At 42.2% G+C, this 16,738-nt stretch overlaps 1 protein-coding gene across 1 annotated transcript in view; it reads left to right on the top strand.

Annotated features, from left to right (window-relative positions):
• Positions 1-16,738, top strand: part of LOC133991563 (echinoderm microtubule-associated protein-like 6) — a 97,385-nt gene that overhangs the window by 20,909 nt on the left and 59,738 nt on the right. The window contains 1 exon segment of the mRNA XM_062430019.1: positions 8,939-9,098. Within this exon segment, the coding sequence (XP_062286003.1) occupies positions 8,939-9,098 (160 nt within the window).

The raw sequence follows: 16,738 nt of genomic DNA, 5'->3' as shown, positions 1-16,738 counted from the left end.
ATGTTCCCACGATCTGTTGGCACTCAAACACACACTGAAATGCACACAATTTTTCTACTACACACAGATTTACTCACACACACACACACATACACACACACACACACACACAAACCCCTCAGGGTGTTATGTCACTCTGCAGTGTAATCTGAAAGGTCTGGAAACTGAATATAAGCTACTTATTGTAAGGCGAGAGAGAGAAAGACTGAAGTCCTTATCGTGCCTTTTTAAAAGAAGAGACTTTATTTTCGGAAAATGTTATTTCCTCAGAGGCAGTTATTAGATTTCTTTATCCATTTCTCTCTGTCGCTTCCTGCTGATATCCAGCGAGCAGGCAATATTTCCACGGGAGTTTCCTCCTCAGCATGGCAGCAGCTTCGATTAAGGGTTTTTATTCCTCGCTGCCAGAAAACATGACAATCTCCTGTTGAACGTTTGTTTCTCGTCTAGATTACAACATTTTCCTCAAAGCCGTAATCAAATTTGCCACTGCTGAAAGTCTTAATAATTATAGTTTTACTGTCTTCATGACAAGTTTATCTCACTTTATGTTGTAATTACATGGAGCTTATAACCACAGTGATACAGATATCAATGCAGGAACCTTCAACTGTCAAGTACTGAAACCAAAATGAAGAAATGTGTCAAAGTTTAGTTTGTATTTTATATTGTAGGAGGAACATACAACAGAGTTTGTACATGTGTCTCAGAGTTGTAGATTTGAGACTTGGACTTGGGCTCGACTGCAAAGACTTGGTCTCAACTTGGAAAGACAAAAAATGTACAAATGGCGAAAGCGTTGAACTGCAGTTTAGTGATATAAAGACTTGGGTTTGCTCTGATAAATGATGAGACTTGTCTGAGACGGTGATGGTTTGATACTTCATTCAGACCTGGATTTGACTCTTTTCAGATGACTTAAACTTGACTCAGACTTGTTTTGAAGACTTCTCTCTCAATATCGAACTGTCCTGATTGGCTTGAGACTCGACCTCGGCTGATTTGAACGTGACTCTGACTTCTTTTGAAGACTTGCCTCGAATTATTTGTACTTGAGTTGGACTTATCTTGAGCGACTTGGATTTCCTAAGATTTGATTTGGACATGCTTAGAATGACTTTAACGTGACTCGGACTTGTCTCAGATGACCAGAGACCCAATTTGAACTTGTCACAAATTAAATGAGACTTGCCTTCTTTGACTTAAGGTTAATGATTTGAACTGGACTTGGGCTCATCTTGAGTGACTTGGTTTTCCTGAAGCTAGATGCGGACATGCTTAGAATGACTTGAACTTGAGTTAGACTCGTTTTGAAGACTTAAGACTCGCCTCCAGTGACTTAAGGTTTATCTCGAATGATTTGAACTTGACTTGGACTTTACATGAAGACTTCAGACTCATCTCGGACTTGTCTCGAATGACTCGGACTTCCTGAGACTTAATTTATTGACTTCTCGAATGATTTAAGACTTGACTTAAACTTGTGTAAAATAATTTAAGATTTGAAGATTATCCAGGTTTTACATTCAGCATCATTAGAGTTTGTTGGTTGATGTTTAATGTGTGTTGTGGCTGCAACTGTGTGAAAAACAAGCGATTGTTATATTATACACACACAGAGGCGGAGTTCGTCTGATCTATTTAAAGAAGCTGCCCTGATTTCACCACCTGCTTTAAATAAACTCACCTACACTGATTTCATTCTAAGCAGCTTCTGATTTAATGAAGCTGCCTGCAAGACAGAATCAATCTCATGAGGTTAAGTACCATGAAGTGGTGACTGTGGACTGATGACGGCAGACAGAGAAGTCAATCAGAAAGGGGAGTAAAATGTAGAAATAGAGAGAATTTTATTTTATTTTATTTTTTAGAAGTGAGCACAAACAGGAAGGAGCTGTAACACACACAGAGACAGAGAAAAGAGAGAGCTTGTTAATTTATTATTCATGTGGCATTTATAATATTCATAGGAGGATGTGTGCCCATTCCAGTTTAATTGGCACTATTAAACTAAGTGTGTGTGTGTGTGTGTGTGTCTTTGTGTGTGTGTGTGTGTGTGTGTGTGTGTGTGTGTGTGTGTCTCTGTGTCATTACCAATTAATTCGTATGATGAACGTTTCCCAGATTGCCTGCCTCCAGTCAGATCTCCGTGCTGGCAGCGGCAGCTTCTCGGTGCGTCGCTGCTCTCCGACGGAGCTTTGATCTGCAGCAACGAGGTGCTGCTCCTCACTTTTCCACACACCGCTATCAGATGATTTGTCACTTTAAACGAAGAACTGAGGGTCTGACTAACGCACTGTCACATCAGCCAACACATCACGCTCTAATTTAGGAATACCAATTACATTTCAGAGAAATATGTCATCACTCTCTGGTTAAAACATGTTTAACCCTCCTGTTGTCCTCGAGTCAAGGAAAGAAGGAAGGAAGGAAGGAAAGGAGTAAGGAGGGAGGGAGGGTGGAAAAGAGGAAGGAAGTAAGGAGAGAAGGAAGGGAGGAAGGAAAGGAGGAAGGAAGGAAGTGAGGAAAGAAGGAAGGGAGGAAGGAAAGAAGGAAGTGAGGAAAGAAGGAAGTGATGAAAGAAGGAAGGGAGGAAGGGAGGAAATAAGGAAGGAAGGAAGGAAGTGATGAAAGAAGGAAGGGAGGAAATAAGGAAGGAAGGAAGGAAGTGAGGAAAGAAGGAAGGGAGGAAGGAAAAGAGGAAGGAAGGAAGGAGAGAAGGAAGGAATGAAGGAAAGGAGGGAGGAAAGAAGGAAGAAGGAAGGAAAGGAGGGAGGGAGGAAAGAAGGGAGGGAGGAAAGAAGAAACAGTCAAAACAGACGGGGTCAATTTGACCTGGGAGGACGACAGGAGGCTTAAACATCTTCTGAACGATAAGGAAATGGAGTGTTTCCAGACCACAGACTGTATATAAAGACAGACGTAGCGAGATGAAACGTCAGCCTTTGGTTTATTGGAGCTGGTTTGAAGCCCAGAGTTGTAGCTTCTGGTCGGTGCCATCTTTTCCGTTTGGAGCCAGGAGCTTCCAAATAACTGGGAACACTGAGGGCTTGCACAATCAAGCTAACGTTAGCTGCTATAGATACTTTAGTTAACAGGGCAGGTTTCGTAATCCATTAACATTAAACTTAGTGAAATATGGAGACAATAGTCCAACTCAGTGTGAGTCCTGGAGCCGGGGAGGTGAACCAGCTGTCAATCAATACCCACACAGCAGGTATCAAAGCTACTGTAAGTCTGTAAATCATATTAACCCTACTGTTGTCCTCGGGTCAAGGAAGGAAGAAAGGGAGTAAGAAGGAAGGGAGAAAGGACGGATGGAAGGGAGGAAGAAGGAAGGAAAGGAGGGAGGAAGGAAGGAAGAAGGAAGGAAAGGCGGGAGGTAGGGAGGAAGGAAGGAAGGAAGGGAGGAATAAGGAAGGAAAGGAGGGAGGGAGGAAAGAAGGAAGGGAGGAAGGAAGAAGGAAAAAAAGGAGGAAGGGAGGGAGGGAGGAAAGGAAGGGAGGAAGGAAAGGAAGGAATGAAGGATGGAGGAAAGAAGGACGGAAGGAAGGTAGGAGGGAGGAAGGGAGAAAGGAAAAGAGGAAGGGAGAAGGAAGGAAAGAAGGACAGAGGAAAGAAGGAAGGGAGGAAGGTAGGAGGGAGTAAAGAAGGAAGGGAGGAAGGAAAGGAAGGAAGGAAGAAAGGGGGATGGAGGAAAGAGAGAAGGAGAGAGGGAGGAAGGAAGGGAGGAAAGAAGGAACAGTCAAAACAGACAGGGTCAATTTGACCCGAGAGGACGACAGGAGGGTTAATAGAGCAATAATGTCCAAAATGACCACTAGCACACTTATTAAAGGGTCTGAATTTAGAGATTGAGACCAGAATGACTCATTGAAAACAATGATTGTCTCAGTTTTTATAGAGAGAAGTTGAGGCTTTTTGAATTGGAGCCAGTTGGAGCAGCTAGCCGCCGCCAGTGGCTCTTTAAGGTTCAGCTTCAAGTAGTATTAGTTGATAATGAAAATAATGGTAAGTTGCAGCTCTAAAATGTACATTTATGCAATATTGGGTCATTCTGTGGCCACACAAGTGCAAAAACTAAAATCCTTTTTTTTTTTTTGGATAATACTTGAAGAGAACATGTTGATTATATCAGTAAAAAGCAAAGAAGTTTAGACCACAATCTTTTCCTAACTTTAACCTTTGTGTTTCCTCCCTTCCTTCCTTCCTTCCGTCTGTCCTTCCTCCCTCCTTCTCTCTTTCTTCCTTCCTTCTTTCCTTCTTCCATCCCCCTTTCTTCCTTCCTTCTGTCCTTCTTTCCTCCCTCCCTCCTTCTTTCCTTCCCTCCTTCCTTCCTCCCTCCCTCCTTCTGTCTTTCTTTCCTCTTTCCTTTTTTCCTCTGTCCTTCTTTCCTTCCTTCCTTCCTTCCTCCCTCCCTCCTACCTTCCTTCCTTCCTTCTTTCCTCCGTCCTTCGTCCATTCCTTTCCTCCCTTTCTTCCTTCCTCCCTCCTTTCCTTCCTTCTTCCTTCCTCCTTTCCTTCCTTCTCCCTTCTTCCTCCCTTCCTCCCTTCCTCCGTCCTTTCCTTCCTTCTTTCTCCCTTCCTTCCTTGACTCGAGGACAACAGGAGGGTTAACTAAATGGTTCAAGCTGCATGAATGTGATCAGAGTTTAACTGTAGATGTGACGGATCAGAAAACAAAGGACACGTTTTTTCGTTGAGGAAAACGCACGACATCAAACCTTTGCAAACATTTTACGTGTGTTTATTTAAATCTGAAATTGTGGGAAATACGATAAAAGCACAAAATCACTACTACTACTAAACATACTCACATATTTAACTAGTTATCTAATGATGTCTTATCGCTTATTGTATCTCTCTCTCTCTCACACACACACACACACACACACACACACACACACACACACACACACACACACACAATCTAGTAAAGTCCCTTTTGGCTATTTATAGACGCTGCACTGATTTCACTAGCAGCTATTAATAGATTGCTGTGTGTGTGTGTGTGTGTGTGTGTGTGTATCTGTGTGTGTGTGTGTGTGTGTGAGCGTGTGTGTGTGAGCGTGTGTGTGTGTGTGTGTGTGTGTGTGTGTGTGTGGGACCTGGCTGGTATTGTTTCAACAAAGCAGATGGCGGTTTGACCCGAGGACATGGACAGAGATAAGAGGAGAGAGGAAAACAGGAGGGAAGAAGGGAAAGCGGGAAGTAAAAAGGCAGGCAAATTGAAAACGAGAGCATTTAAAATAAAGTAAAGATTAAAAAAAAAGAAATAAACAGGAAGAACAGAAGGGTAGAAAAAAAGAGAAGAAAGAAGGATGAGCTGTTAGACTCAGACAGGAGGAAGGAAGGAGGATGGATTTATATCAAATGATCAGAAAAAGAAGGGAATCAGACTTCTTTGCTCCTTTATTTATATAATAAAAATAATTTAACTTGTTTAGAAAAAGTTCAATTTTAAATGATTTTGTTTTTTCCCATCTTGGTGAAATAGTATTTAAAGTCTTTTTGATTTTTCTTTTTAAATCTCACCAACATCGACCAATTTGTCATTCTTTAAATTCACTGTAGGTTTTTTGTGTCGTGTTATTTCCGTCACTGAATGAACTAAACACTAAAATTAAGCAGCAGAATCCGTCCTTTAATGTATTAAACTGTAAATTATTATATTATATTGACTTAAATACAAATATTAATAGTAGTCAGATGGAAAGCGAGCAGAAAGGATATAAATAATCCACAAGAAAGGAATGGTATGAATGTACATTTAAGTCAGTCGCACACACACACACACACACACACACACACACACACACACACACACACACACACACACACACACACACACACACACACACACACACACACACACACACACACACAAACACACAAATACCTGAGCAAAGTCTTGACAGGCTGCAACATTATGTGTCAAAAACAACATTTAGAAACAGAAGAAAAGCATCAAATCAAACGTGAACAATAAGACATGAAGACAGTGTGTGTGTGTGTGTGTGTGTGTGTGTGTCATACAGCAGCAGAGAGGTGTGTGTTCAGGTGTGTGTGTGTGTGTTTTGTGTGATGTTTGACCTTGACTCTACAGTTGTCGTTCTCCAATCTCCGAGCTCCCGTGCCCTTGGCGATGCGGTTGTCACGGCAACCGCGGCAGCCTAGCAGGCTCATTGGCTGGCAGGTTGAGGAGGAGAGACGATGATGTTGAAGGGTGTGTGTGTGTGTCAGTGTGTGTAAGTGTGTGTCAGTGTGTGTGTGTGTGTGTGTGTGTGTGTGTGTGTGTGTGCTCAAAGGGATCAATGGGCCTTTGTGGCTGACACACCTGTTTCTATTTCTGTCTTATTCTTACTTTATTTTTTTATTTATAACACACTCTCTTCACATTCTGTCAGCGGTGATTAAACCTAACCTGTCCTGACTACACACACACACACACACACACACACACACACACACACACACACACACACACACACACACACACACACACACACACACACACACACAGAGAGAGAGAGAGAACAGAGTAAATTATTAAACATTTGGTCGATAAATCTTCCAGAAAACGGTGAAAAAATGCAAAAATCACAACATCCTAAAGTCCTTTTCCATGTCCTAAAATTCTTATGATTATAACCATCTGTCCAAAACCCCCAAATATTACATTTACAGTAATTTAAGACTATGCAAAACAAACCAACTCCAATTTGAGAAGATAAATGCGGTCAATTGTGTGTCGATTGATCGATTGTTAGAGCTCTAATGTCACAGCTCACTGCACAACACACACACACACACACACACACACACACACACACACACACACACACACACACACACACACACACACACACACACACACACACACACAGAGAATCAGGGATCATTACACCAGACTGTGTGTGTGTGTGTGTGTGTGTGTGTGTTGATAATGATGCCATTAAGCTGTGAGTGTATTTATAGTGCTCCCTTTGTAAAGGAGAACACACAGTGACCCTCTGAAAGATAGAGAGAGGACAGGTTTATAAAGAGTCGGTTTTTTAAGGTGGAAGTTAATTGAAATCTGCATTAATTTATTATTGTTTGTCCACAAATTTCCAGCTGAATAACATAGTGAACGCAGCATCTTTTAAGTCGATATGTCAAGACTTTTTTTGATGATTATTTTTATGCTTGACATCTTTTATTTCGATAGTTTAGGATCTGAGCAGCGCCATCTTGAAAATTTCCGGTGCATGCTGGGAAAAATAAAAACAGGGATTCTACTTATATGGGCATCAGGAGGAGCATGAGGCGCCCTCCTGAACCTGTGAACCAATCAACCTGTCAATCACGACGTAGCCACGCCCTAATGCATACCCTGCTTTATCGTCACATATAAAATCAGGGAGGCCAAAATGTCCCAAATGAACATCATACTGCATTGAAGAAGGCTTTAAACTAGCGATTGAGACCATAAACACATTTTGAAAACATTTACTGAGGTTAGAAATCAAGTGAGAAGTTGGTGAATTCTCCATTGACTTGTATAGAGACGGAAGTCCTTTTGACACCAAAACGGTCGCCCCCTGGTGGCCTTTTGATAGAATGCAGTTTTAAGTTACTTCCGCGTTTGCATCATTTCAGAGGACCGGAGCTCCCCGCCTGGTTTAACCTTAAAATGCAGAAAAAAGGTTGAAACACAAAATCCATTTGATGAAAAAGATGAAGTGGTTTATTGCCCTTTAAATACAGTCCATGGAAATGTGAGCAAACAACGCCATAAAAAATGCAGCAGAAAAATATATTTACAAAGTTCTAACCAAAAAACACCATTGGTTCTACACGGCACCACAGCCCTTCTCTGACTTCCTAGGCAGTGTAAAACCCCTCCATTTAAAGACTTAGCCCCTCCCACTGGACCATACCACCTTTAATTGGAATCAATCAAATAATCACTTAACCCCACAGGTCAATTTCCATATCCGAAATCATTACCAAATCTATTTACCACACATAAAGGCGGTCTTCAACGTATTCACACAAGGCCTCAATCCAGAAATGAATTTACAAACCCATTTCAACCCCATAGTTGGTATGGTCCAGTAAGATGGACTGAGAATGCCTACTCAGGCACTATAAAAGACAGCCTAAAAACAAGGCTTGGGTCCTTTGTCACTGCCCAGCACCAGGAAATACTGTGGTAAGAAAAAAACAACATAATTAGATACAAACTCATGATTTCCAAACCTCAAATAATAAAGAGATACACAAAACAATAAATGTGTTTGTGTGTGATTCTGGGAAACTTTATGGGAATAAACAGCACAGGAAACTTACTTGGATGTTAAATGTAGTTCAGTGTGTGCACCCACCAAACTAGCAATAGCATGCTACGTGGCTAACATGTGGTCTGTGTAATGAATGATGGGCTGTGTTCGAAACCACATACTACATACTTCTATACTACACACTAAACGACCAGATAGTAAGCAGACCGTTTAAACTGTAGTAACTACACGATAACCCACAATGCATTTCGTCCCTACCCGAGCTGCAATCAGCAGGCTGAAGCTGATTTCATTTTAGCTCTAACTCTGTAAATAAACCACTTTATCAACATTTCTAACCTTTTTAGGCGGGAAAGTAAAGTAGCCCTTTAGATCCACAATGTGAAGCTAATCTGTCCAAATAACACCTGTTTAAAGTTTTGTTCCTGCGAATTCGGAGTTAGCCGTAGCGAGTAACGCACTTCCGGTCATTTTCACAGAATAAAACCCGAAGATGCAACGTAAACGGGTTTATTGTCACTACAAGAAAATCAAATGATAAAAATGACAACCTTAATATGATTTTATTAGTATTTAAATATGTTAAATATGTTTATTTTTGTGCCCCCCCCCTCCTCTCCACCCCCCTCCCCATCTTTCCCCCCCTCCTCCAGCCTGGCGTTGCACCCAGAGCGCTCCCTGGTGGCGACGGGTCAGGTGGGGAAGGATCCTTACGTGTGTGTGTGGGATTCCTTCACCGTGCAGACCGTCTCGCTGCTCCGCGACGGACACACGCACGGCATCGCCTGCCTCGCCTTCAGCGCTGACGGACAGGTGACGCACGCACACACACACACACACACACACACACACACACACACACACACACACACACACACACACACACACACACACACACAATAGAAAGATGTTGACTCCAAATACCTCCAGATGTTGTTTACGCAAACGAAGCTCTGCTGATTCAGTGAGGAGCACATTTCACTTCCTGTAAATCCTTCACAATAAGAGTCTCCCATTATTTAGTTGTTTAGAAGCTTTTAACTTGAAGATGCAATGCAGGAAATGTTGGGTTTGCATCAGCAGTAACTTAACACAACTGGGGGGGGACTTGAAGAGACAGGAGTCTGTTCTGTATCCTTGGTTGCTAAGGCGGTTGCTAAGGTGTTTCCAGGAGCTAAAACGGCCTGTTAATAGATAGAGGCTGAACTGAGCGGCTGCATAAAGGACCAGTAGAAGATTAATAAGGAGTTTTTAACTGGAAATCATGTAAAGATATTCCAGTAGAGACACAGAATATTAATATAGAGCTCATTGAGAAAGGTGGCTTTAAAGATGCAGGAACTAAAACGGACTGTAAAATCGTCAAATTGACCCCGTCTGTTTTGACTGTTCCTTCTTGCCTTCCCTCCTTCCCTCCTTCCTCTTCCTGCTTCTCCCTTCCTTCTTTCCTCTGTCCTTCTTTCCTTCCTTCCTCCCTTCCTCTTTTTCTTTCTTTCTCCCTCCGTCCCTCATTCCTTCTTTCATCCCTCCCTCCTACCTTCATTCCTTCCTTCTTTCCTCCATTCTTCCTTCCTTCCTTCCTTCCTTCCTTCCTTTCCTTCCTCCCTTCCTTCTTTCCTTCCCTTCCCTTCCCTTCCCTTCCTTCCTCCCTTCCTTCCTTCATTCTTCCCTTCCATCCTTCCATCCTTCCTTCCTTCCTTCCTTCCTTCCTTCCTTCCTCCATCCTTTCCTTCCTTCTTCCTCCCTTCCTTCCTCCTTTCCTTCCTTTTTCCTCCCTTCCTTCTTCCTTTCCTTCCTCCCTACTACCGTCCTTCCTTCCTTCTTTCCTCCGTCCTTCTTTCTTCCTCCCTTCTTCCTCCCTTCCATCCTTCCTCCCTCCCTTCCTTCCTTCCTCCCTCCTTTCCTTCCTTCTTCCTCCTTCCCTTCCTTCCTTCCTTCTTCCTTCCTCCCTTCCTTCCTTCTTCCATCCTTCCTTCCTTGACTCGAGGACAACAGGAGGGTTAAATTAAATCCTCTAGTTCAGTTTTGCAGAAAGAGCATTTTGTTCTTCCCTAAATTTCATTCACAAAATGTGACGTTGGTCAGTGTCCTCTGCGTCATCTCTAATCATAATCTGATTGGTTGGTTTGCAGCAGTCGTCACTTTGGGAGAATTTGGCCTTAAACTTCTGACTCTGAGAGTTTTGCCTCCGGCTGCGTTTTAGTCTCCAAAGCTTCAAATCATCCGTCTCACCGTGAGATCGGGACGGGATCGATGACGAAACATTTCATCACGTCTTTCATCACAGACGGCCTTAAAATATCACAATATGAACAGGAAAACTTAATATAAGGAAAGAAGACAGAGCTCATATATGCACAGGAAAAAAATCAAATGTCACTCAAACGGTAATAAGAAATAAATCTGCAGGGAGAGAGAAACCAGACTGCTGTATTGATTAGCTGCTGCCTGAATGATATATATGTTTCTCTTTTATTCATATAACCAAAGAGAGAACCACATAATTGTATTTGTTAGTAAAGGGGCATATTATACTTTTCCTTATTAATGATATATATATATATATACACCAAAAGTAAGACTGAATGCTCCTGAAAATGTCAAATGGTGTAACCACAAATGAATGATACATATTACATATTTTATCCTCCTAGAGAGAAAGAAAGGAAGAAAGAAAGAAAGAAAGAACAAGACGTTGGAGGAGAAGGAAAGAAAGCAGAAAGAGAGAGAAAGAAAGAACAAGAAGTAGGAGGAAAGAACGGAAGGAAGAGGAGGAAGAAGAGAAAGTAAGAGGAGAAAGAACAAAAGCAGAGGAAGAGAAAGAAATAATTGAAAGTATGGGGAAAGAAAGAAAGAAGAGAAAGAAAGAACAAGAAGAAGTAGGAGGAAAGAAAGGAAGGAAGTGGAGGAAGAAGAGAAAGAAAGGAAGAGGAGAAAGAAGTAAAGCAGTCAGGTTCCTGATCTCCATGGTTACCAGAGTAAATGTAATATTTAGATCAATTGTATTCCATTACCTTTATTTAATATAAAGTTATAATGTAAGATCATGCCAAACTAGTTGATATGGTGTTTTATTGAGAATTTACTGTTTTTAAGCAAGTTGAATTATTTGGTACAAAGTTTTTATGGTTACACCACTTAGACATTTTTGCCATAATCCTCTAATATATTCTCTCTAAATGGATTAAAAGCAGAAATTTGATGCTGGGTCCACAAAAAAAGAATGTTTGCAAGTTATTCATACGTTTATTTTCACATTTTAACCCTTTAAATTTAAACTAAACCACATGGACACTAATAAACCTCACTGTGTCTGTGTGTTAAGCACTTTAAATATCTTGTGTTGTACAAATACACTTTAAATTGAGCCTGTGTGTGAATGTTTGCATCACACAGTCACCTGCAGTGTTGTGTGTGTGTGTGTGTGTGTGTGTGTGTGTGTGTGTGTGTGTGTGTGTGTGTGTGTGTGTGTGTGTGTGTGTGTGGATCCATCTCCATCATCTCCTCCCACTGACTCTCTGCTGTGATTCAGTTCATCTGCTTCGATCGTCTTTGAGTCACAGCGAGTGTTTTTTAAAATCTGACGGCAGTGTGACAGACTCAACATCATTAGGAAGGTTCAGGCACGTAGAGAGAAACCTTTTTTATTCTCACTCTGGTTTCTATTGATCACTTAGAAAACCTTTCCCTCCTTCTCTTCGGTTTCCTCCAACATGTCAGCCAACCTGTGCGGCTTTAACCCTCCTGTTGTCCTCAGGTCAAGGAAGGACAGGAGGAAGGGAGGAAAGAAGGAAGGAAGGAAGGAAGGAAGGAAGGAAAGAAGGAAGGAAAGGAGTAAGGAAGGAGGGTGGGAGGGAGGGAGGGAGGGAGGAAGGAAGGAAGGAAGGAAGGAAGGAAGGAAGGAAGGAAGGAAAGGAGTAAGGAGGGAGGGAGGGAAGGAAGGAATAGATTAAGGAGGGAGGAAGGGAGGGAAGGACAAATGGAAGGAAGGAAGGAAGGAAGGAAGGAAGGAAGGAAGGAAGGAAAGAAAGAAAGCAGTAGGAGGGAGGGAGGAAGGAAGGAAGGAAAGGAATAAGGAAGGAGGAAAAGAGGAAGGAAGGAAGGAAGGAAGGAAAGGAGTAAGGAGGGAGGAAGAAAGGAAGGAAGGAAAGGATTAAGGAGGGAGGAAAAAGAGGAAGGAAGGAAGGAAGTGAGAAAAGTATGGAAAGAGAAGGGAACAAAGAAAGAGGGAAGGAAAAATTAAAGAGAGAGGAAGGAAGGAAGGAAGGAAGGAAAGAAGGAAGGTCAATTTGACCCGGGAGGACGACAGGAGGGTTAAAAATGAAACACGGCGGAGTTAACAGCGGAGGATCAATATTAAAATGACTGTGGCTGTGAGTGGGCGGCTCTCTGCGTAAATGAACAGTTTTTCTGAGTCTCTCAGTGCTTCAGTCTGCTCGCTGAGCGGTTAGAGTGCCGTTCTGGAGGCGGACTGATGCTTTCTTTAAAAAACACTTTCTTATTCTCACCTCACAAAAGCTCAAGGTAAAAAAAACAACATAAGCATCACCGGCTCTGAAAGCTTCTTTTCTGGTTTTAACGACATAAAGAAGTTTGTTTTTTCAACTTATTGTGTTATAATGAGAAAAGTTAGTTTTAATCTTCAAGTTTAAAGGTTATTTTATTTCTAAAGCAAACAGATTCTTCACCAAAGTGCTTCACAAAGGCAGACATATTTATGCACATAGAAGCATAAAAGGAGCGAAATGTTTCCATGAGTCAAGGAAGGAAGGTGGGAAGAAGGAAGGAAAGGAAGGGAGGAAGAAGGAAGAAAAGGAGGGAGGAAGAAGGGAAAGAAGGAGGGAAGGAAGGAAGGAAAGGAAGTAGGAAGGAAGGGAGGAAGGAGGGAGGGACGAAAGAAGGAAGGAGGGAGGGAGGGAGGGAGAAAGGAAAAGAGGAAGGGAGGAAGGAAGGACAGAGGAAAGAAGGAAGGGGGAAGGTAGGGGGGGGAAGAGAGAAGGAGGGAGGGAGGAAAGGAGGACGGAAAGGAAGGAAGGAAGGAAGGAAGGAAAGGTGGTAGGAAGGAAGGGAGGAAAGGAGGTAGGAGGGAGGGACGAAAGAAGGAAGGAGGGAGGGAGGGAGGAAGGAAGGACAGAGGAAAGAAGGAAGGGGGAAGGTAGGGGGGGGAAGAGAGAAGGAGGGAGGGAGGAAAGGAGGACGGAAAGGAAGGAAGGAAAGAAAGAGGAAGGAAAGAAAGAAAGAAAGAGAGAACGAGGGAGGTAGGAAGGACAGAAGGAAGGAAGGAAGGAAGGAACAGTCAAAACAGACGGGGTCAATTTGTTATTTATTTATTCTCAGTATTAAGTTCTTGTCATATCTCTTCTCCATTAACTTTATTCTTGAAATAACACACTGGAAGTTTATCTAAGACTTTATATCCAGGACTTTAGTTTAGAAGTGACTCTGTGATTTATTTGTATTACTGCTGCGTCGGCAGTTTTCTGCTTCTGGACGGAGACTTTGGTCACAATGACTTAACAACCTCTGCTGAGTAAATCAGAGTAAATGCACGATCAATAAAATAATCATAAATCCAATTTTTAATAATAAATCAAGCGCTCTGACTTTGGGTAGAAGCTGATTTATTAATGTCTGAATATGATTTTATTATTACAGTGTGCTGCTGCTCCACATCACAGGAAGCCATGGAAACATATTTAATTTGATCATTTTCAACATTTCATAATTACTTATACAAATTTGTTGGTTTCAGCTTCTCAGATGAGGAATAGAAACTTTTATATGTTAACATGATTTCTTTTTTTAAGAATATTTAATGGATTTTTGATTTTTGATCAGTCAAAACAAAGCATTTGTCACCATGAGCTCTAAGAAATAGTTTAACCCTCCTGTTGTCCTCGAGTCAAGGAAGGAAGGGAGGAAGAAGGAAGGAAAGGAGTAAGGAGGGAGGGAGGAAGGAAGGAAGGAAGGAGGGAGGGAGGAAGGAAGGAATAGATTAAGGAGGGAGGAAGGACAAATGGAAGGAAAGAAGGATGGAAAGGAGTAAGGAGGGAGGGAGGGAGGGAGGGAGGGAGGGAGGAAGGAAGGAAGGAAGGAAGGAAGGAAGGAAGGAAGGAAGGAAGGAAGGAAGGAAAGGAGTAAGGAGGGAGGGAGGAAGGAAGGAAGGAAGGAGGGAGGGAGGAAGGAAGGAATAGATTAAGGAGGGAGGAAGGAAGGAAGGAAGGAAGGAAGGAGGGAGGGAGGAAGGAAGGAATAGATTAAGGAGGGAGGAAGGGAGGAAGGACAAATGGAAGGAAGGAAGGAAAGCAGTAAGGAGGGAGGGAGGAAGGAAGGAAGGAAAGGAATAAGGAAGGAGGAAAAGAGGAAGGAAGGAAGGAAGGAAGGAAGGAAGGAAGGAAAGGAGTAAGGAGGGAGGAAGATTGAAGGAAGGATGGAAGGGAGGAAGAAGGAAGGAAGTGAGGAAGGAAGGAAGGAAGTGAGGAAAGAAGGAAAGGAGGAAGGAAGGAAGGAAGGAAGGAAGGAAGGAGGGAGGGAGGAAGGAAGGAATAGATTAAGGAGGGAGGAAGGGAGGAAGGACAAATGGAAGGAAGGAAGGAAAGCAGTAAGGAGGGAGGGAGGAAGGAAGGAAGGAAAGGAATAAGGAAGGAGGAAAAGAGGAAGGAAGGAAGGAAGGAAGGAAGGAAGGAAGGAAGGAAAGGAGTAAGGAGGGAGGAAGATTGAAGGAAGGATGGAAGGGAGGAAGAAGGAAGGAAGTGAGGAAGGAAGGAAGGAAGTGAGGAAAGAAGGAAAGGAGGAAGGAAGGACAGGAAGGAAGGAAGGAAGGAAGGAATGGAGGGAGGAAAAGAGGAAGGAAGTAAGGAGAGAAGGAAGGGAGGAAGGAAAGGAAGGAAGTGAGGAAAGAAGTATGGAAGGAGGAGGGAGCAAAGAAAGAGAGGAGGAGGGGAAAAACGAAGGAAAAATTAAAGAAAGAGGAAAGAAGGAACAGTCAAAAGAGACGGGGTCAATGAGGGTTAAAAAAAAATTTAACACTTTGGGCTCTCTTTACTGCTTAATATTAACGTTAGGGTTAAAATACTCATACTGATCCACTCTGTCTCATCCTCAATGAGATTTCCTCTCCAGCTGAATAATCCATTCATGAAAAAAGACGGTTCCTTGGGAGTCTTCACAAAAACCCATTATAGCAGTCTGGGTCACATCTGAAGCCACAGAGGCTGCAACACAATTAATGGGTCATCTAATATAGTATATAGTCTGGGAGTTAAATCTAACTTATCATTCATTAAACATTCAGGGACTTTTCCTCCAGGAAGTCTGACCCAGAGGCTTTTCTCCAGTGTTCAGTCGTTCCTAGAGGTTTTACTGGTCTAACTCCGACTACTCCAGGCTGAGATTTACAGTCTCAGAAGTCCATCTTCCCACAAGAATGTCACAGTGGTAGAAGAAGTATTTAAACCCTTTACTTAAGTAGAAATACTGATAAAATATACTCCATACAACAATGTGTATGAGTATTATAACACAGAATATTCAGACTGAAGCAGACAGATACCTAATGAGAATATTACTAATATTACTGGAGCCTGTCTAGCAAGTGGTTAAGAATTATTCATTACATCTACACAATGGAAAGATTAGCTTCTTCTATAAGGATGCAAACAGGAAAATTAGGGGAATGTGGTCAAATCAGGCGGGGAGTTCCAGTCCTCTGAAATGAGGCCAACGTGGAAGTAACTTAAAACTGCATTCTATCAAAAGGCCACCAGGGGGCGACCGTTTTGGTGTCAAAAGGACTTCCGTCTCTATACAAGTCAATGGAGAATTCACCAACTTCTCACTTGATTTCTAACCTCAGTAAACGTTTTCAAAATGTGTTTATGGTCTCAATCGCTAGTTTAAAGCCTTCTTCAATGCAGTATGATGTTCATTTGGGACATTTTGGCCTCCCTGATTTTATATGTGACGATAAAGCAGTGTATGCATTAGGGCGTGGCTACGTGGTGATTGACAGGTTGATTGGTTCACAGGTTCAGGAGGGCACCTCATGCTCCTCCTGATGCCTATATAAGTAGAATAACTGTTTTTATTTTTCCCAGCATGTACCGGAAATTTTACAATGGCTCTGCTCAGATCCGATACTATTGGCCTCCGAGCAGCAGTACACAAACCAATGGGTGACGTCACGGATGTTACGTCCATTTCTTATATACAGTCTATGGGTCAAATGGGGTAATGTCATATTTCGAGAAAGAAATGCAGAATTTTATGGAAAAAAAGGTTGAATATTCTCCAACATCATAAAGTCGCAAATTAGCGAGAATAACAGTCAAAATAAACTCACCACATCTTCACTGTGTGAATGCTTGACCGGAAGAAACATGAATTGACTCTAAGCCATCTGTTTGTTATCTTGTTATCTTCACCCAGAATCACCTTATCATCCTCAGCTGCAG

The sequence above is a fragment of the Scomber scombrus genome, chromosome 12, assembly GCF_963691925.1.
Source record: "Scomber scombrus chromosome 12, fScoSco1.1, whole genome shotgun sequence".
In the NCBI taxonomy this organism is placed as follows: domain Eukaryota; kingdom Metazoa; phylum Chordata; class Actinopteri; order Scombriformes; family Scombridae; genus Scomber; species Scomber scombrus.
This window is presented reverse-complemented; position numbering and strand designations above follow the sequence as displayed.